Here is a 21102-nt window from a genome sequence, read left to right as displayed (position 1 = left end):
GATCTGTTTCTCCCAGAACTGATAACAGATAAAGAATCAGGATCCAAGGATACTTGGATTCTGATTTGCTTAATGAATAATGTGGTTTAATTTGGATCCCGGCATTTTCTAGGAATCGAGCAACTGTATGCAGCCCTGTGCTAAAGTCCAAGAATTAACTTGATAACTTGGTAAGGTTATCAACTCAATTATTTCTTCATTTCAGCATGATTTTTTTAAGAAATAAAAAGAAAACTTCCCAGTATGAAACATAAAAGTGCACATTAGGAACTTCTCTTTGCTTATGTTTGAAATATAAATTGGTTGGCTGCTTGGCTTTTAAAATAATCCTTACATTATCTTGACCTAAATTAAAATAAATTTGCTCCGTTTGGCACTTATCTTTACAGAGTGAACAGAACTCAGTATTATTGTGACTATTAGAGATAATGATCAGTTCAATCCTTGTTTATATATAAAGCATCCCTTTTTAAATCTCCAAACATTAAAATATTTCTAGCAGTGAGGTAATTGAAAATTGATGAACAGCAGCAAATTGGAAAAAGAAAGTTCCTGTATAAGATATCAGTATTAAATAGACCCAAAAAGCCAGTTAAAGATATGTTTTCTGCACCACAAAATTTCTTTAACACCCCCCCCCCTTTTTAAATATAATTTATCTCATTCTATGCACAGTGTTTTGCAAATGTGTGCATTTTTGTTTGCATTTATTGACTGAAGGACTGCATTGCTTTATTTCAAGAAACGGGGGAAAAAACTTCCTAGCTTGCTTATTTGTTTCGAAGTAACACTGTGCAACTCTTTGGATTCAAATCCAAAAAAAAATGATATAGATATAGCAGCTTTAAACGGTAGCAAATGGGTGTTATATTTGTGCCTCTGAATATTCCAAAGTATGTTTTTGGAATTTAATCTGAAGCACTGCACAGCTCTATCTGAAAGTACAAATTTAAATACCTTAAAATAAAAATCGAATTACTTTTTCCCCATCAGTTTTTATAATCTTCATCATGCAGATGACATTTGTGCTTGCTGTTCACTGTGCTGATTTATGCATTGGTTCTGTAGGATGAAGAATTAACCTTGGGCTATAAAGAGGAAGAATGTGAAAGAAAGTACATCAAGCATAAACTTTCATGCTTCTCCATAGGAAAAGTTTATGAAAGTCCCATTAGTCATTTTCTCAAAAAATCTGAATACTATAATGGTAAAGATTTTAAAAAAACTCGCTTTCTGAGCAGATGTCTGTCTGTATATGTTGGAAATCCCATGTAAGTTTCATGACTTTATTAAAGTCTTAATAACTACTTCTGAGTTCCACCTATGATATGTATAGCAACAGCACTTAAGACTTATATACTGCTACATAGTACTTTACCATCCTAAGCGGTTTACAGAATCGGCATATTGCCCCCCAACAATCTGGACCCACATTTTACCAAACTTGGAAGGCTGGAAGGCTGAGTCAACTTTGAGCCGGTTAGAATCAAACTCCTGGCAGTCAGCAGAACTAGCCTATAGTACTGTATTCTAACCACTGTGCCATCAAGACTCTGGTTAAGAGCTAATACCAGTAACTAACACTTAGGACTTCTGAAAGGGAAACATATGTTTACAGCAGAATCTTCTCTCTTTTTGTCCACATGATGTTTCCCACCAAGGCCCTGATTGTCTCTGTTCTTGATTTATCAACCCAGCCCCCATGATCTTTTAGTTAATTTTCTGAGATGCTATGGATGTGGGATATATTTACCATTTGAGCGGTGGCTCCTGGACTTTTGAAAAAGCTATGGCATTCCCCTTCATGGTATTCTTCTTTACATTCACGGCAGAACACAAACTGAAAAAAGAAAAATATAAACAAATATTAGTAATCAAGGGGAGATATGACAGCCATAGCATTTTCAGATGATCTACCACTCTTCTTATACCATTAAATTCTCATAATTTCTTATTTATCGTCCATCTGATCACATAGCCTGCTCATTAATATGTACTTTTCTCAAATGAAAAATGCTATTGCCCCAAAAATACTCTTTTCCTTTTATACATGGAAGCACTAAGATTTATAACATAAAACAGCTTATAAAAAATTTTTTGGGGGGGGAGAAGTATTTGAAAAGTCAGTCTGTTTCCTAGGGCGAGTTTCTGAGATTAACATCATGAGAAAATTGGGGCAGAGGGAAAACTTCGTCTTGGGTTCCTTAGCTGCACACAAAAGTTCTCCCGAAACTTTTCCATAACTATGATATCTTAGAATTTTGGAAACACTGGAGAACAGGGGAGAACATAGCCATGAGTCAAAACCATCTGCCAATAAATATTGCATTTTCCTAATAATAGGGGCAGATGAGAAATAGATGAGATTCCAGCAACTCAGGATTCCTACAGTGATTCTCTAAAGTAATCAGTGGCTCCTTCAGGATAAACATATCCAGACTGCTATCTTTCACTAAGGAAATCAGAAGATCCAGGCAGTTTGTTGGATTGTTTGTTTATAAAATTTATTGGCTGCCCACCTTACCATAGGGTAACTCTGGGTGGCTTACAATTATATATACAATTAAATAAATATATAATAAAGAAATACAATTAAAACATAAAAATTTAGAATCTGACATTAAAACCTAAGGCCACATGGAGTGGGTGGGGTGGGGGAGATGGGATCTGTTATTGCTCAATCAATCACCTCCATTGTGCTGTTCCTCCACTGGAGTCCCAAGCCAACTGGCAGAGCCACATCTTTAGGTCCTTACAGGGTGTTCCAGAGGACAGGAGCAACAGCCAAGGAGGCCCTCCTCCTGGACCCCACCAGCCAAAATAATCAGGCTAACAGGACCCGGAGCATGCCTCCTTTGCCGGCATGAGTAGGATGGGCCAATCCCAATAGGGTGATACGGTCCCTCAAATAACCTGGACCATGCCATGAAGGGCTTTAAAGGTGATGAAATGGAACAGTGGTGGGATTCAAATTTTTTTACGACCGGTTCTGTGGGCATGGCTTGGTGGAAATGGCATGGCTTGGTGGGTGTGGCTTGGTGGGCATGGCAGGGGAAGGATACTGTAAAATCTCCATTGCCTCCTCACTCCTGGGGGAAGATTACTGCAAAATCCCCATTTCCTCTGCACCCCACTAACCTGCTTTCCAGCTCCGTTCTCCTATGCAGGGCAACAAAAGAAGACGCAGCCGATCAGCTGGGACTCGGGAGACAGAGAATAGATGGGGGCAGGGCAGTCAGAGGTGGTATTTGCCAGTTCTCCAAACTACTCAACATTTCCACTACTGGTTCTCCAGAACTGGTCAGAACCTGCTGAATACCACCTCTGAAATGGAAGCATTGAGCTTAAGGTCTCTCTAAGAACCTGAACTACTAACGGCCAAACCAAATTGGTGGCAGATAAGTGTAAAATGAATTCAAGATGGGCTGGACTTAGATCTCTTGTGGATGTGAGGGGACTCATGACTGATGATGCACTTGACCCCTCCCTTGAGCTCAGCCTGGTCATATCCTACAATTCAATTAGGTTTATTCTTTTGTTACCTGCCCCATTTTCTAATGTCTGTGAACAGCAGCAAACATGGAGTTGTGTTGTCAAAGATGGAGAGCCCGTTTATTTTTTCCTCTTATCAGTCGGCAACTTCTGTTTTAAAACCACTTAGTAAAATTGTAGATGATAGCTCTGAATAAACAGAACTATCTAAAAATTACCCTCATGTGTATTGCCTACTTCTTTATAAGACAGAAACCCGCCTTGACATGGAACTATGATCCCTGCACTGTCGTTTCCTAATTATTATCCTTGTTGTCTAGAGAAAATAAAAAAAGAAATAAAGTGAAATATCAATTAAAGTATTCTCCTGGCCATTCTGAAGAACATCCTGACCCACCACAGGAATACCAAAATATTTTTTTTCCAGCTCCTTACTACACTGACAAGCCGAGCTGATGAAATACGTCTGATGTTTTGATACAGTGTTGGCTCTTGCATATAATGAATAGACATATCAGCACAACTTGACACACTAAAATGTTTATCTGCCTCATGTCACATCTTTGCAGTTCCATTTTGCACTCTGTCATGCTCCTGTTGTCACTTTAAGTACCGTATGAAATCACAATTCATTGCAGTGCTGCAAAAAATGATGCTTATGCAAAGTGAAACAGGACAACCTGCCGACTTTTTTACAACATCCTTTGCCTGGAGTGGCTGAAAGGTTGAGGCCCAACTACCTGACTGCAATGAACTTTTCAATGTTGTTCCCCTTTGAAAGATTTGAGCGGTACATTTTCTAGTACGGACATTCCTCTAGTTAAGAGCTTTTGAGTTGCAAACTTTCGCTGAGATGAACAAACCTGTCCATGACTCCAGTCAGAAGATCCTGGAAGTCAGTAGAAAACAGGAAAGGGTGAGTTTATAACATGCCCAGGGGTGGTATTCTACCGATTCTGACCAGTTCAGGTGAACCAGATTTTAAATTTGCATCTGGTTCACTGAACTGGTATTTGAACTGACTGGCTGGCCCTGCCTACCACACCTCTCCCAGGAGTCTCCACGTGGCCCATTTTCGATGCAGGTAAGTGCAGGGTCCACGCGGAGGCTCTGGGGGGGGGGGGGAAATGGGCCTTCTGGAAGTACCAGAAGTCTGGAAATGGCCTGTTTTCGGCTTCTGGAGGGCCTCCAGAGCCTGGGGGAGGCCATTTTTGCCCTCCCAGGGGCCTGAGGGAAGCCTCTGGACCCTTGGGAAGATGAAAAATGGCCCTCCCGGAATTTCCGGTAGGCCATGCCCACCCAACAACTGAGCAGCAAACCAGTTGCTGGGATTTTTGAATCCCCCCCACGGACATGCCACTTATAGTCCTGGTAGTGCAGTGGGTTAAAGCAGGGTTGCAGGCTAACTCTGCCCGCAGCCTGGAGTTTGCTCCTGATGGGGCTCAAGGTTGACTCAGCCTTCCATCCTTCCGAGGTCGGTAAAATGAGGTCTCGCATTGTTGTCCTACGTTGGGAGCAATATGCAAATAATGCTTCTCTATTGTGAACCGCCCAGAGGGTGCTGTAAAGCACTATGGGACAGATATAAAGCTAAATGCTACTGCTAACCCTTCCCCACTTTCGCATCATTTCCACTTGCATAGTGTCCTCAGATCTGCTCATGGACTGTAAGATAAGGGCTGTACTGTGCGTGGATTTTTCTTTGCTTATCAGAATTGCGAACAAAATCCTTTTGGAATGTAACCTATTCATAAGTAGATCCCTCTCTAGATATGACATGTTGAAGAAACAAAACCATCTTTCCTGTTTAAATTCATATCTGTTAAGCCAGGGCACGTCCATCAACACTTTTAACGGGTCACAATCCTTCTCTGGAGAAGTTGAGGTTTTCTTTTATAGATTTTATTTTTGAAAATTGATGAGTTAAGGAGAGAAGCAATAAGTCCTTTTGCCCCTTGATTTCTAGTAATAAACTCAGGCTTCTGTCCCACAACCTTACCACACACCTTTGCTTTTGTACTTCTCTTAACACACCAACTCTCATAGGGTGGTCAGTGATGTTGGTCTTCATTGACCCTTCTTTTTATTTTAGAACATGCCTTTTTTTCCTTTCTCTTAATCTATAATAAAAGCTTTCGTATTTTGGGATCTCTGAACTACGGATATTCTGTTCTATTGGTTTTAATATGTACACGGTGTCCTGTTTCTTTGCTTCTTACATTCTTTTTTTCACCACTGCATAGTCAAAAGCAAACTGACACTTATGCTATCTAGAAGGTCATTAGGTCACTTCCCTATGCAAAATTGAACAAATTAAAAGTCAAGTATTAAGAAAACATATTGAAGGAGAAACAGTAGTAACTAAATTTAAGGTTTACGCAACTTTTCCATTGTGCAAATATGGTACCCTGTTTCTCCAACAATATGGCCTCCCCCAATAGGAAGTCCCAGCATGTTTTATAGGCATGAAATGAAATTAAGCCCCTCCCCCCAAATTAAGGCCTATATTAAAACATGCGAAATGGGGGGAATGGTGGGGGGGCTTTCCGTTAGGAAGTACTTTTGTTGCACACCCGGATATGGTGCTGCCTGCGTTGACCCTGATACAAAGTGTCCCACCAACGCCGAGGTCAACATCCAAGCCATTGCCGCCCGCCCACCCGAAGATGCAAGGGGGGGTGGGGAATTAAGACGGCCTAGCCATTTTTTCGGGGCTCAAAAAAAAATAAGACCCGGCCTTATTATATGAGAAACACGGTAGGTGTGGTGCAACTTCTGAGGTAAGACATTCAGTTTTGATAAGTTGATCTAAAGACTATATGTGTGTGTGTATATATATATATATATATATATATATATATATATATATATATATATATATATATATATATATATATATATATATGTATGTATGTATGTATGTATGTATATATATATATATATATATATATATATATATATATATATATATATATATATATATATATATATATGTATGTATATGTATGTATGTATGTATGTATATGTATATATATATAAAATTTACCACAAATGACGGGTCTATTTCCAGTATTATATAATGCTACTTATATCTGCTCAAGTGATTGTACTACCCTTTATTTTGCATCATGTTGAATCTCTTCTACAGAACTCCTCCACTACACAACTGAACTTGCAGTGATAATGCAATTTTCCAGATATGGGGTGATACAAGAGAACATTGTTCCATTAGCTGACATCATTCCACGCAGTGTATTTTAAGTATCATCAATATTACTTTATCATCCTCTGCCCAGGGTCATGTATATGAGATGGGCAGCTATATAAATTGATTGATTGAAATAAAATAAGTCACTTACCAAGCCACATGACCACTATGAAAAGAATCCTTAGAAGTCCTTAGGTCAGTAATGGCTAAGCTTTTCGTTGTTGCGTGCCAGAAGTGCGTGTGCCTGCACCTATAATGCAATGTGCGTGCGACACCCCCTGCTCCACCTGGGCATGCATGCTTGACCCCCGCATGTGCCCTGCCCCCATGCATGCGCAGAGATACCCAACAATCAGCTGGCTGATGGGAGGTGCGCGCGCATGTGCAGTGAATCTGTTCCGGGCGATGGCTCGCATGCAGGCAGAAATGGCACTGCATGCCACTTCCGGCATGCATGCCATAGGTTCGTCATCACGGCCTTAGGTCATAAAGGTAGTCCTCAACTTACGACCTCACTTGGAACTAAAATTTCCATTGTTAGGCAAGGCATTTGTTAAGTGAACAGCGGACAGCACCTGATTTTATGACTTTTTTTTTTGCCATGGTTGTTAAATGAAGCACATGGTTCTTAAGTGAATCTGCCTTCCCCCATTGATTTCTGCTTATTGGAAGTTGGCTGAGAAGGTTGCATGGGGATTTTATGACCTTGGGATGCTGCAATCCTCATAACGATGTGCTGGTTGTCAAGCACCCAAATTTTGATCCCGATGTGCTGGTTGTCAAGCACTCAGATTTTGATTGACTGTGGGAATGCTGCAACAGTTGTAAGTGAGAGGAGAGGTCTTAAGTCACTTTTTTCAGTGCCGTGGTAATTTTGACTGGTCATTAAATGAATGGCTGTAAATCGAGGACTACCTGTATAGAAGGAAGGGAAGTCAAACTGCAAAATAAATACAGATACTCCTCGACTTAAAATAGTTCATTTAGTGACGGTTCAAAGTTACAATGTCACTGAAAGAAGTGACTTATGACCTTTTTTCTCACACTCAGGACCACTGCAGCATCCTCATTGTCCCATGATCAAAATTCAGATGCTTGGCAACTGATTTGTATTTATGACGGTTGCAGTTTCCCTGGGTCATGTAATCCCCTTTTGCGAACTTCTGATAAGCCAAATCAATGGGGAAACTAGTTTCACCTAACAACTGTGTTACTAACTTACCAGCTGTCAGACTCCTGAACGGAAAATAACTTCATGTCAACATAGTATGATACTTGCAGGGCGGGCGTGTTGTGCAACAAGGTCACATAGCATAATAAGATTGGGACTGGGTTAGGGACCCCTGTGTTGGGGGTGTAAGGGAGGCTCAGCCAATCTCATTGTGCACATGTTGTACTCTGACAATAAAGGTAATAATAATAGCAGTGATTCATTAACAACGTGGCAAGAAAAGTCGTAAAATGGGGCAAAGCTCATGTAACGAAATGTTTTACTTAGCAACAGAAATTTTGGGCTCAGTCGTGGTGGTTAAGTTGAGGGTTACCTATATATAAAGAGAAAAGGAAATGAGATAATGAAGAAGTTATGGTTAGTTGGAGTTTATAGGAACCTTAACAAAAGAGAGGTGGATGTTTCTGTAACAAATGCCAATGAAGCGATAAATGGCTCAGATGGATGATTTTCCAGGAGGATTTTAAAAAATGTATGCAGAGGTACAGTGAATGGCATTGGCCTAAGTGAAAGTAGCTTGGACAACCATTTGTCTGTTTAGAGTTTCCTGCCTGAGAAGGGGGTTGGACTAGAAGACCTTCAAGGTTCCTTCCAACTCTATTCTATTCTATTCTATTCTATTCTATTCTATTCTATTCTATTCTATTCTATTCTATTCTATTCTATCTACAACTTATTTCCTTATCTGCTGCCTTTAATTCTTATTTATTTATTTGCTGTTTTATTTATTTATTTATTTATTTATTTTGTTAGATTTGTATGCTACCTATCTTGTCCAAGGTTACTATGTATGTAACATTGTTTAGCTCAAAAGAGATTGGCATGATGGTTATGTCTGTAGGAATGTTGGTTAGTTATAAAAGCTTCTAGCCTCTTGTTATCATTTGAACGTTTGAGCTCCATTCATTTCAATATTTCTGGTTGCAAAAGACTGAAAATCAAGCACATATTACCAGATACACAATATTCCTTCTAGAGGATCATTATTCTACCTAAGCCAGTGGTCCCCAACCTTTTGAGCACCAGGGACCGGTTCCATGGAGAGAGGTTTTTCTGTAGACTGGAGCGGGTGGGGCTTCATGTCCTGCCTGCATCCCGCAGATGGGTCTTTACACTTGTTTGGGTGGCCCAGTTTCTGGCATGCTGTGGACCACTGCCTGTCCATGGACCGGGGGCTATAGGGCCAATACATTTTTTAAACTAAGCTGCAGTCTGAAATATCAAGTTTAAGGGAGTCCCAGAATGCCTAACATTGCCTGTTTGTATCTCCAACCTTCACGGAAGCTGCCTAATTTACAAGTCTTCCAAATGCATCTCCTCGCTGCTAGCTATCGGCCATTAAGTCCTTCACCAACACTCTTTGTTTTTAGCAGTTTTGTTAGGCTGCAAAAGTAAAAGCTTGAAGTCTCTGGTAAAGACCCAACGTTAGTCTGCTGTTTGGAGAGCATCACAATAAGGTAGGAGCAACTACTAGAGTTTTCCTTTGCAAGCTTTTGTATTAGGTATCTATCTATCTATCTATCTATCTATCTATCTATCTATCTATCTATCTATCTATCTATCATCTATCTAATCTATATCTATATCTATATCTATATCTATATCTATATCTATATCTATATCTATATCTATATCTATCTATCTATCTATCTATCTATCTATCTATCTATCTATCTATCTATCTATCTCCGTCCGTCCATCCATCCATCCATCTATCTTGGTTTGATTTGGGAGTTATTCTTTGAAATACCTCATGGCACTGCTTTCAATGAAAATAAGGTTGATCTCAGGGCAAGATCAAAAACTGTCTTCACATCTTATTAGATAACAGAGGAGATGTGAAATCAGTTCCATGGGGGAAGAACAACCTGGAGGGTTGATAGGTTTGTCAGAATAAATAGGCTTTCCTTGGCGGAAAGGCATTAAGCATTTCTGTATTACAGCACAGCATGAATTATAAAAGAAACAAGTGTCAGATTAAGGGAAGATAGGTGAGTTAGCAGTACATCTTTTTTTTTTTTCATTAGAAGTCTCAGTCCCATAAAACTCCCTTGGTCCTTTGGGGTTAAATTACCACTTGCATTACTTATATCATTTAACAAACAGTGCCATGGATCTCTCCCCTCCCATGGTCCTTTTTTTACACATGATAGCTGGATGGGAACATTTTTGCTAGAGAGAAAACCACTTCTAAATTCCAGCTGCAGGGGGCAGAAAGCAAGAAGGGGTGTGCATAAGCGCACAATCATGTCTACCGTCCCTGTCCTATTGTCCCCAATTATTAGTTCCTGTTTCTTGTATTTAAACTTAAGTTTATTCTTATTTCTGTTATATTGTAAGCTTTTGACAAATAAAATAAATAAAGAAGATCTTTGGGCTTAAGGCTAGAGCAGTGATGGCTAACCTTTTTGTCATCATGTGCCGAAAGTGTGTGCGTATGCGCGCAAGAGTGCTCATGTGTGCCTGCACCCATAATGCAATGCACGCATGATCCCCCCCGTACTCTCCATGACCCCTGTGCATGCACACGCGTCTCCTGCTTGTGCCCCGCCCCCCACGTATGCGCGGCAGATACCCGAAAATCAGCTGGCTGGCGGGAGGTGCGCGTGCATAAGCAGTGGAACTGAGCTGGGGCAACGGTCACGTGCCTGCAGAGATGGGTCTGCGTGCCGCTCCTGGCACATGTGTCGTAGGTTCGCCATCACAGGGCTAGAGTAATCCTTAGTTAATTGGGGGAAGGAAATAGCTGTCATTGGCAAATTTCTATTCGTTGTACTTGTCTGCATATCGGGATGAGGTACTACAGCTATCCCGCTGGTGCAAGAATAATAATCTTCTGTTTAATATTAAGAAGACCAAGGAGGTTATAGTGGACTATAGGAAAAAAAGAGCAGACATTCAGCCACTGTATATAGAGGGAGTTCGTGTGGAACAGGTGGTGGAATGTAAATTTCTTGGGACCATCATTACAAATGACCTGACTTGGAGCGCAAACACCGCTGCTTTAATTAAGAAGGCACAACAACGGTTGTATTTACTAAGGATTCTTAGGAAACAACAACTTGGCTGAGGGTCTACTGACTACCTTCTATCGGAGTTCAATTGAGAGTATATTATCCTACTGTCTCTGTGTATGGTTCTCGAGCTGCACAGTGGCAGAGAAAAAGGCAATTCAGAGGGTGATCAAGACGGCCCAAAACATCATTGGCTGCTCACTCCCCTCTTTGGAAGAACTGTATAGGAATAGATGTAAGAGGGAGATACTTAATATATTGAATGACTCCTCCCATCCGGGACATCAGCTCTTTGAACTATTACCACCGAGAAGGAGATTTAGGGTATTAAGAACAAGGACGACCAGATTTAAGAACAGTTTTTATCCAAGTGCAGTTTTGAGTTTGAATGCAGGGTCATAAGATTTTGTGGAATTTAAATGGCTGAGAGTAATGGGGTATTTACATTTTTAAATTGCATAGAGATTATTGTATGGTTGGTTGTGTTTAGTTCAATTTTTTTTTTCTTTTAGTGGTGTTTGTCCAGTTTTACTTTGTGGAAGAGCACCTCATTTCGTTGCACCCGCTAGCGAGTGTAATGACAAATAAATTCTTATGTCTTATGTCTTGTTAAGAATATGGGTGAAAGAAAAATTTTGTATCCCAAATTCATTCAGTATCCATTTATTCTTGACCCTATGCCTTCTTGTTTGGTCAGACATACTTCCCATTTTTATATTGATCCTGATTACCTTATTCAAATCTTCATATAATACAGAAGTTCATTTCTATACAGACTTCTTAAAATATTATTACTCACAACAGACCATGTATTCCAGTAGAAGAGGATATACAGAATGTAGCTCAGGGTTGAACTGTGAAGTCCTTGGTGTTTGCTGAGCTTAGTGGTTTGTTTACAGGTGTTTAATCATTCTAGGTAACATCATTACTGGTGGTGAGTGTGGGATTTGCTCTCTGTTTATAGACAGTGGCTTACCCTACCAGTGTTGGTGAGGGAATGGTTTTATCTTCTGCCCTTCCTTATTTAAGGTATTATTTTCTGCTTGATTGTTTATCTAGCGCTAATCCCTGCTTATCTGGGTGTTGGAAGAACATCTTCCAACAAAATGGATACACACGCAACTTTATCAAAAAGTGTCACTCAACCCACTATAGCACAACCAACTCAAGCATGAAAAAAATAATACTCCCTTACAAAAAGATATTGGAAACAACCAACAGATTGTTAAAACCACATGTATCATTGTAGCATAGAAATCAAGTAAAGCTCTCCAAAACATCTTAAGTAAACCAACAGTTTCTGAAGTCCAAGAAAAATAAGACTCATCTGCAATCTACAACGTAAGGATTGTAATAGATACTGCATAGGAGAAATACTACCCCCTAATAAGTCACTTTTATAAAAAGCTTATGTATCAACAGGGCACAAAATCATAAATGAATTTTGCTTTGAGCTTGGAACAAAATTGTCAGACTTTATTGTTTGGTTAATTCAAGTAGAAAAGTTTATTAGAAATACAGTCCAACACAAAAATGAAAAAAAAAAAGATGCCCACCCCTGCAAGTCTAACAGAGCACAATTCTGACAAGTTGATTTAAATTAAGAACCCTGAACAATCTTTCCCCAGACTCTTAATACTTCTTGCCTCCGTCCAGTTTTACCTGCTGTCATTACAAGTCTACTTCTACTGTTTATTTCCCATAGTTTCTTTACCTGTCCAGTGCAAACAATGGGCTTTTATGTTCCATAGCTAATATTTCGTTTTAGTCAGACACAGAATACGGGCAATGCAATCTCTTTGCTGTTTTGTTTTCTACCACAAAATCATTGGTGTAGGTGAGGGACTTGTCTTTGTTGACTGCTACCAAATAGACAACTTGCAGAAAAACAAAATCCATCAACTGGATTTATTTGTTTATATTTGTGGGAAAATATTTGAAAATCCCCTAAGGATTTAGCTAAATCAGCAATTGAATCAGTCCCTGACAACCTTTCTGATCAACAAGCTCAGCGTCTTAGCCACTGAGCTACCACGTTCCCAGCCTTGTGGTTAGAGGAGATTATTAACTAACCTGTAAATATGACATATCTTAAATTTAAAATAGCATAAAGCTCTGGTTAGCAAAATACATTGTCGTGAATGAAAGCAAATATACGTGGCCCAGGATAATGTTGCATGATCCAAATTGGAGCCTGCAAAATATATTATGCCAAAATGGCATAAAGCTTATGTTGCCAAACATTGAGGATGCATAAGGCCCTCTGTACAGCATTTGGCCACAATAATAGAGTTTTCCTTCTAACATTGCTTATCTGGGATCTTTGAACTTAGATTCCAGGTATTACTATTAGACGCCTCAGTTTTATTCTTTTTTTCATTTAAAAAGCACTTCTATAGGTACAGCACTGGGCACACAGGCAAATAGCTTCTCAGTGGAAAAATGGTATTGTCAAAGTGTATTGACCATAAGATGGCAGTAGTGATCCATAAACCAGCTGTTATACAAAAGCTCAGCTGAGCTGAACAAAGTCAGGACTCATTCCAGGGTAACTGAAAGCTAATACACTGAAAAGGGGTTCTGACAACCCCATCTCATAAAGAAAAATGGCACATAGGAAAAGTCTGATGGCTATTTCAAGGACACCGTGACTTCTGAAGCAGGCTGAGGAGTGTCAGAGTGGTATCCAGGGAATAAGGTTTGCAATAATTAATCTTAGCAAATTGAGATGCTGTGAAAAAAATCTCTTTCCTTGATGACAGCTTTTATTTACCTGAGATCATCCAAAACATAGGCCGCTTTGGAAGTTCTGTCTCTGGCAAGCAGCTATATTTCTATATTAGCTTCTGCTATATCATCCAAGTATTGACCTGCCAGAGACAGAGTTGCATTTTTAAGATTGTGACAGTCAGTGGCAGTAGTGGTCTAAAGCAGCACCAGAGACAGCAAAAGACAGCAGGACCAAATCAGTATCACCCAACCTTTGGAAAAGGCAAGGATTGTACTTGACTTTTAATCGTACGTGTTGCATGGGCCATGCCTCCTCCCTCCCCTCATCCACGAGGAAGCACCCCAGGGAAAGAAGTAGGCAGAAGCAGGACAAAAATGAAATTGGACTGAATTTAGTCAATCCAGTATTAATATTTATCTGGATGTCCTCTCTGCTCCCAATGCATTTATTTAATATTAAATTAAAATACTGTTCAGGGTACGTGTGTGGGTGGGGAGAACCACTAGTCCAGGCTGACATCATACCGTTATCCTTCACTACCATTTTTTTGCCACTGAATCTTTAGCTCTCTTCCCATTCAGCAAGGAAATGAAAGAAAAAAGAAAGAAAAAAGATCCTTTGATCCTAAAATCACCACGTGCTACCTTAATCACACATTGACACTCTTTCCACAAGGTTTTCATTCCTACTTGTATCTCAGGTTTCTTGATGACACGTATCACTCCTCCGTTGTTGCTGCTGTGGCTGTTATTACTATTACTTTTAAATAACTAAGGTGCAGGAAAAAGCCTATTCTTTCCATAGAGAATATGATGAAGAAATAATTAAGCAAATTATAATTTAGGTGATATTCAGTTGTAAATCACAGCAAGTAAATTGCAGCATCTTTTTAAAAAATCAATCTAATGGTCTCCACTGAAATAATGAACAGCTTTTTAGATCATTAATTCAATGTTATGATTTGTCTGTATGAAATTGGGGTTCCTGATCGAGGGGAATAAACTGTTTTGTCATTTCCCCAGTTTCAGACATAGTTTAAAGTTTCCCTGAACTGCAAAACTTCGCAGTTACATTTTACAGTAATATAAATCTGTTAGGAGCTCAAGTGATTTGGGCTGTAATAACACATACATTTAACACCTTTCTGCTTTGCCAGCTTTATTCTGGATTTCTAAAAATGCTTAATAATCAATCACCCAGCTCTGTGCTATCTTTCTCTTTGACATAATAGTTTATTATTCATTCATGGTTGCAAAAGCCATTAGCCTAGATACAAGAGGGCAAAACCACCTTTCCTGAACTCATGTCTGGCTTTTTTCAGGGGTTGTCAAATTGTACTTTAACCTCTTTATTTGGATATTTCCTGTAACCTTCCCATCATCAGAGGTAGACATGATTGTCCGTTTTAGATAACTATGAAGCAAAATAATGTAGAAATTAAAGAACCATAGAAATACAGAGTTTGAAAGATTGTTTTGACCATCAAGTCCTGAATAAGAATCTGAATTAAATCAATTCTGATAAACAGTCCGTCCTATTTTAGATCATTGGTTTCACTTTCAACCTGCTCTTATATGATGCTATGTGAATATATGTTTTAACATTTAATCAAAATCTCTCTTTTTGTACCTTATATCCAATATTTTTGTCTCCTACACTTGAGAAAGTCTTTCTTTATATCACATCCTTTCAAGAATTTAAGGAATTCCTGTTTACCCATCAATTGCCATTTTTCAAGGCTTCCAAGCTCTTTTCATTTATCTTAATAGGATTTAGTTTCTAACCCCCTGATCAAACTCAATACCATTCTTTGAATACACCCTAAACTAGTATATGCCATATTTATTTTGTAATCAATAATTATTCCAAGATATTTGGAATGTTTTTAAAAAAATCCAAACTATGTATTTTGTATAATGTTTCAGTTTCTCTTAAAATCAAGAATTCCAACATTATATAGTTAGTCCACAATGCTTCTACTAAAGGTCTCCCAATTCCTCAACTAATTCTTTCCTAAGAGTTTTCAGCACACAAGTCAGGAATTTTCTGGACTGACATCCTAGATAGTTTGTGTCCTAATAGATGTCAGGGTGATTAAAATCTGTCATCATTATAATATGGCTCTTTGAAATATTAACAATTATCATTGTTAGGTATCATCCATACCTTCTCCTGGATTAGGCAGGCAATAGTAGACACCAACAATATTTCCTAACAGTGACAGCAATCAACCAATGCCTTCAGAAATTGTGGGTGCTGCATCACTGGAAGCTTTCAAAAAGAAACTGGACAACCATTGGATCTCCAAGGTCCCTTCCAACTCTACTATTATTATTCTAATAGCATTACTTTTATGTGTTCATCTGCTCATTTTTACCCAGTTGTTATCTGCAGTAGTGCTTGGTTTCTTCATTAAATTTTTTACAGGAATTTTTTTAAAAACATACAATACACATCTCTTCCATTTCTATTGCTTCTTTCTCTTTTAACAAATGATATCTTTGACCGTTTATTTAAGTTCAGAATGATCCCTCCAGGCCTCCACTGTATCCATTAAACTCACATTTGCTTTTTTGTACTAAGTACTGAAATTCATCTTGCTTATTTTCAAATCTCTAAGCATTACTATATAGACAATGAAAAGTCTTGCACAAATGTACATACTATGCATAATGGCCTTTTGCTTGTATGTGTGTGATCCAATTTCAGCAGCAACTATTTTCCATAGGCAATAAGCCTTTATTTGACTTTTCTAAGGTTTCTGTTTCCTATCCCCACATGATTCAGCTTGCCACGTTCTAGCTAAATATATTTTAGTCTTTGTAAAGCGCAACCCAGTTTATGCCAGCAGTCAACTTTGGAGATGTATCAAGTGATGGTTCCTGAAAACTAAATCTCTCCTTTTTACACCATTTGCAGAGTTAATGTGATTTACTTTTCCCCCCTTTCCCTTTCTAATGGTCTTACACAGACTGGAATGATGGATGAGAATAGCAGAATCTTGAGTTTATTTGCAATATTTTCAAAATGTATGTTGATATGTTTGCAGTTGTTTCTATGACTTGTCTTTATGTGTATCAGGAGACAGGGCTAATTTCAAGATTTGAAAAGTCTTGGAACTTGTTCTGTGATATCCCTGAACCACCCTGGATATGTCTAATGCGTATGTTTGTTTCAGCTACTTGGAGATGTGTGATACCAACTACTACGGTTCTTTTACTTATCATCTTATAAGATAAGGTTGAATCCTCTTCTTTATGAATGCCCTGTCTTCTCTTCTGACTTGCAGTATCCATTTTCTTCCCCAAATGCCCAAAGCCTATTTTATTTGCAAGGCTCTGAAAACAGCTTCTTGAGTACAGCAATACAAGAACATCTCCTGTATCAAGAAGCATTGAGTGGAAATTAATCAAGGAGAGAAGCAACTTAGAGCTAAGGAGAAACTTCCTGACAGTTAGAACAATTAATCAGTGGAACAACTTGCCCCCAGAAGTTGTAAATGCTCCAACACTGGAAGTTTTTAAAAATATGTTGGATAACCATTTGTCTGAAATGGTGTAGGATTTCCTGCCTAAGCAGGGGGTTGGACTAGAAGACCTCCAAGGTCCCTTTCAACTCTGTTATTCTATCTCCTGCTTCTGATTGTTATTGTAGTCTACTGACAGGTTTGATTTTCTGTTTGATTGCCTCTTTGGGAAAATTCCTTCCACTTTTTTAAAAAAAAACCTGATAAATCCTCATCCTTTCTCAACAGCTTAAGCCTAAGACACCGCTTGTTCTATCTTTTCTTTTCTTTTTCTTCAAGTGCTACAACAAACTTGCTCTTGTGCAAATATGCCAGTTGTTTTCAGGCAGGAAGATAAATTAGTCATAAACATTGCAGGTCATAGCTGCAAACTTCATTGCTCTTCACTCTTATTTTTGCTGGACACCAGCAGTAGAGATACTTAGGTTAAGGAAGTACAAACTCTTAGACAAATTAGTCATAAATATTGCCGGTCACAGTTGCAGACTCAATTCCTCTTCACTCTTATTTCTGCTGGACACTAGCAGTGGAAATACTTTTATTTCTTCTTGTTCCCTGCTCATAGTCTCAGATTAGGCGAGAACAAACTCTCTACTTAGATCAGGGGTGTCCAACCTTTCACCTTCCCTGGGCCACATTAGAAGATGAAAATTTGGTTTGGGCGCACATATAATAAATTGTTATAAAATAATTATATTATAAAATTATATAACAAATTATAAATTATAAATTATTTTTATTATTTATTATTAATTATTTATTAAAAATTATTTATTGTTTATAAAAATTATTAATTATAAAAATTATTAATTATAAAATTATTAATTATTTATTTTGCCGGGTTGGGGCGGCAGGGGGCAGAGGTGGGGCGGCGGCGGCGGCGGCAAGCGGCGGCGGCGGGTGGGGGGCGGCGGCGGCGGCAGAAGAGGCGGCGGCGGGGTAAACTGGTTCTGGCCATGGCCTCCAACTTTAACAACATAGTCAAGCAAGGCTGGTCTGGTGCGGGAGCTCTTGACTTCGGCGTGCCTGGTTTCTCTCTCTCTCTCTCTCTCCTCCCCCCACCTCGTCCCTTGCGCGCCTGCCTTGCCCGCTTCCTGCGAGAAAGGCAGCGCGCAGTGTTGGCCATCTCGTGTGCGGGCAGGCATTGGGGTTTGCTCAGGGCGGGCGCTGCGAATGTCAGTCGAATTGAGCTCAAAGTGTGGCTAGGACTGCGGCTCAATTGCCGTGGCGGGCATGAGAGCGCCGCTGGGCTGTGTTTGCCTAGAAATCTGACTGAATTCATCCAGGAGGATTGTCCTTTTACTCAACCTGGTTTTTTTGCGGGAGCAGAAAGCAGCAGCGGCGGCGGCGGTGGGGGGCGGCAGCGGCAGAGCGGCAGCGGGGGCAGAAGCGGCGAGGGGGGCAGAAGCGGCGGCGGGGGCAGAAGCGGCGGGCGGCGGGGGGCAAAAGCAGCAGCGGCGGCGGTGGGGTGGGGCGGCAGCGGCAGAAGCAGCGGCGGGGGGCAGAAGCAACGGCGGGGGCAGAGCGGCAGCGGTGGCGGGGGGGGGCGGTGGGGGCAGGCGGGGCAGAAGCAGCAGCGGCGGCGGTGGGGTGGGGGCGGTGGCGGCAGAAGCAGCGGCAGCGGGGGCAGAAGCTGCGGCGGGGGCAGAGCGGCGGCGGCGGGGTGGGGGCGGCGGCAGGGGCAGAAGCGGCGGCGGTGGTGGGGTGGGGGTTGGCGGCAGGGGCAGAGCGGCGGCGGCAGGGTGGGGGCGGCAGGGGCAGAAGCAGCAAAGGCCTTTTCTGTTGCTCCTTTTCTGTGGCGCTCACCTCGCCCCGCCTCGCGCCTGCCTCTCCTCCTCCTCCTCGCTGGCTCTTGCCAGAAGGTTGGGGTGGGCACTGGGCCACATTACAAGGCGACCTGGGCCGCATGCGGCCCACGTGGGCCATGGTTGGACAAGCCTGACTTAGATGAAAACATGGTTAGATAATTCTTATTTGATATTTTATATCCAATTCTTCTAATACTGCCTGAGAGCAATTCTTACTCATCCAATCGGTGAGTTTGCTCCTTGGAATCTGGCTGCTTTATATTTCTCAGTTCATTTTCATTTACTCAGCAAGAAGCAGTCATTACCTCACTGTGGAATTGGCAGCTCCCAGGATTATAATCATCACCGCAAAAGACAGCTTTATGTAAAACAGTTTGCATCTTGTGATGATACCTTTAACACTATCAAACCTGGGAAGGATTCTTATAGGTGGATAAAAATGTGAAACTCAGTCAAAACATCTGACTGACTGTGTGGTGAACCCTAATAATAATATTGCAAGAAGGTCACACAAATGATGATATACAATGTAACATGGTTGCCAAAATGATTCACCAAAACATCTGTTAAAAATATCATGTACCAGGAATGAAAAGTTGTGTGTGTGTGTGTGTGTGTGTGTGTGTGTGTGTGTGTGTGGAACATGGAGATGAAAAAATAGTAAAAAAAAAAAAAGGAGAAGGTTAAAATATAGTGGGATTTCCAAATAAAGTCTTGGCTCATAATACAACAAATATAACTGGGGTCGAAAAAAAGGAAGTGTGGATAATTGATGTGGCAACACTATCAATAGAAGTCAAAGAATTGGAGAAAACCACAAAGATCTGAAAATCAAAACTAAAAGATTATGACATAAATTGGCTATGGTGGAGCCAGTGGTTACTGCCACTCTGAGTGCCATACCAAAAAGTCATGGCTGGTACTTATAAAATCTCTACCTTGGCAAAATTTCCATCTGTTAATTGTAAAAGGCGCCTCTGCTTGGATCCGCACATATACTCTGATACATTCTGACATCCTAAATTCTTGAGGAAAACTCAATGTGTACGAAGGCCAACATCAAAGAACTGGCAGCTGTGACTTCACATTGTTGTGATGATTAATAAAATATTTTCTTAATAGAGATTAATATTAATAATTAATATTAATAGAGGTTAATAAAAATTATCCCCTAGTGAGGCTCTATGTTGATGTATGTTACTCTCCATTGCTCTGTCTAAATTGGATCCTTGGGAAGAACTCAACAAGTTGATTAAGAATGCCAAATTCAGTCTAAAAATCTGTGCCTTGCCAGTTGCTGTATAGTGTACTGGAGTCTGGGAAGAGCCCTTGACGTAGATCACACAGTGCTACAAAGGCACTGTGAAAGAAACCCTATGCCACTATGACATCCAGCCAAGGAAACTAAGAGCTACAGCTTCTGGTAGAAGTTACTGGCAATACCTGTGCTTATGAAGCCTCCACCAGCTTTGAAGTCAAGCACTGCCGAAAACAAACAGAAAATCGTGAGCAGGATCACAGAATAACACTCACAGTTACTACATCTTTCAGTACCCCCATTTGTGTTGGACTCTGCATCTCCAGACTGAAAGACCGAAGGGCAACCACCCTGCCCACAGATGAACTACACTGCAGAGGGTCTTCTTTGAACATGAAGGACTACTGTATATATAATCTACTTGGAAATAATGATCACCTCATTCCAAATGCATTTTGCTTTTAGTATTTTATTGCTTATTTTCAACTCTATTCAATAAGGGAGGGAAGGCTTTTCAATAAATACATGTTGTTACCCAGCCCACCAATGAACTTGTAATTGAGCACTATATTGTCCTTATAAATGACATTAAGTAAAAAAAAACTAATTTCAGCTGTTATGTATAACTGAAACCATTAGGATTTTTGGAGCATGCTAAAAGACAGTGAATTGAAGATTTATAAATTTTTGTAAAAAAATATTTCTAAAGTATTTTCACATCATTTTAATCATCACTTCAAAACCCAATAAACTCTCCCTTAACTGCTAGTTAAAATAGCTGTGATATTTGATGATACAAAATATGAAAGGACCTACAACTTCATTTCATAATCC

The 21102-nt window shown here is 40.0% G+C and overlaps 1 protein-coding gene across 3 annotated transcripts in view; it reads right to left on the bottom strand.

Moving 5' to 3' along the window:
* PRKN (parkin RBR E3 ubiquitin protein ligase) overlaps nucleotides 1-21102 on the bottom strand; it is a 765942-nt gene that overhangs the window by 11227 nt on the left and 733613 nt on the right. For 2 of the 3 annotated variants that reach the window (XM_026675236.2, XM_087969082.1), the window contains one exon: nucleotides 1754-1840. The exons of the other annotated variant lie outside the window; for it this stretch is intronic. In XM_026675236.2, the coding sequence (XP_026531021.2) occupies nucleotides 1754-1840 (87 nt within the window). The remainder of the gene's footprint in view (nucleotides 1-1753; nucleotides 1841-21102) is intronic. 3 annotated transcript variants of the gene reach the window in all.

The sequence above is a fragment of the Notechis scutatus genome, chromosome 1, assembly GCF_049901735.1.
Source record: "Notechis scutatus isolate UNSWTSFEM ecotype Mainland chromosome 1, rNotScu1.2, whole genome shotgun sequence".
In the NCBI taxonomy this organism is placed as follows: domain Eukaryota; kingdom Metazoa; phylum Chordata; class Lepidosauria; order Squamata; family Elapidae; genus Notechis; species Notechis scutatus.
This window is presented reverse-complemented; position numbering and strand designations above follow the sequence as displayed.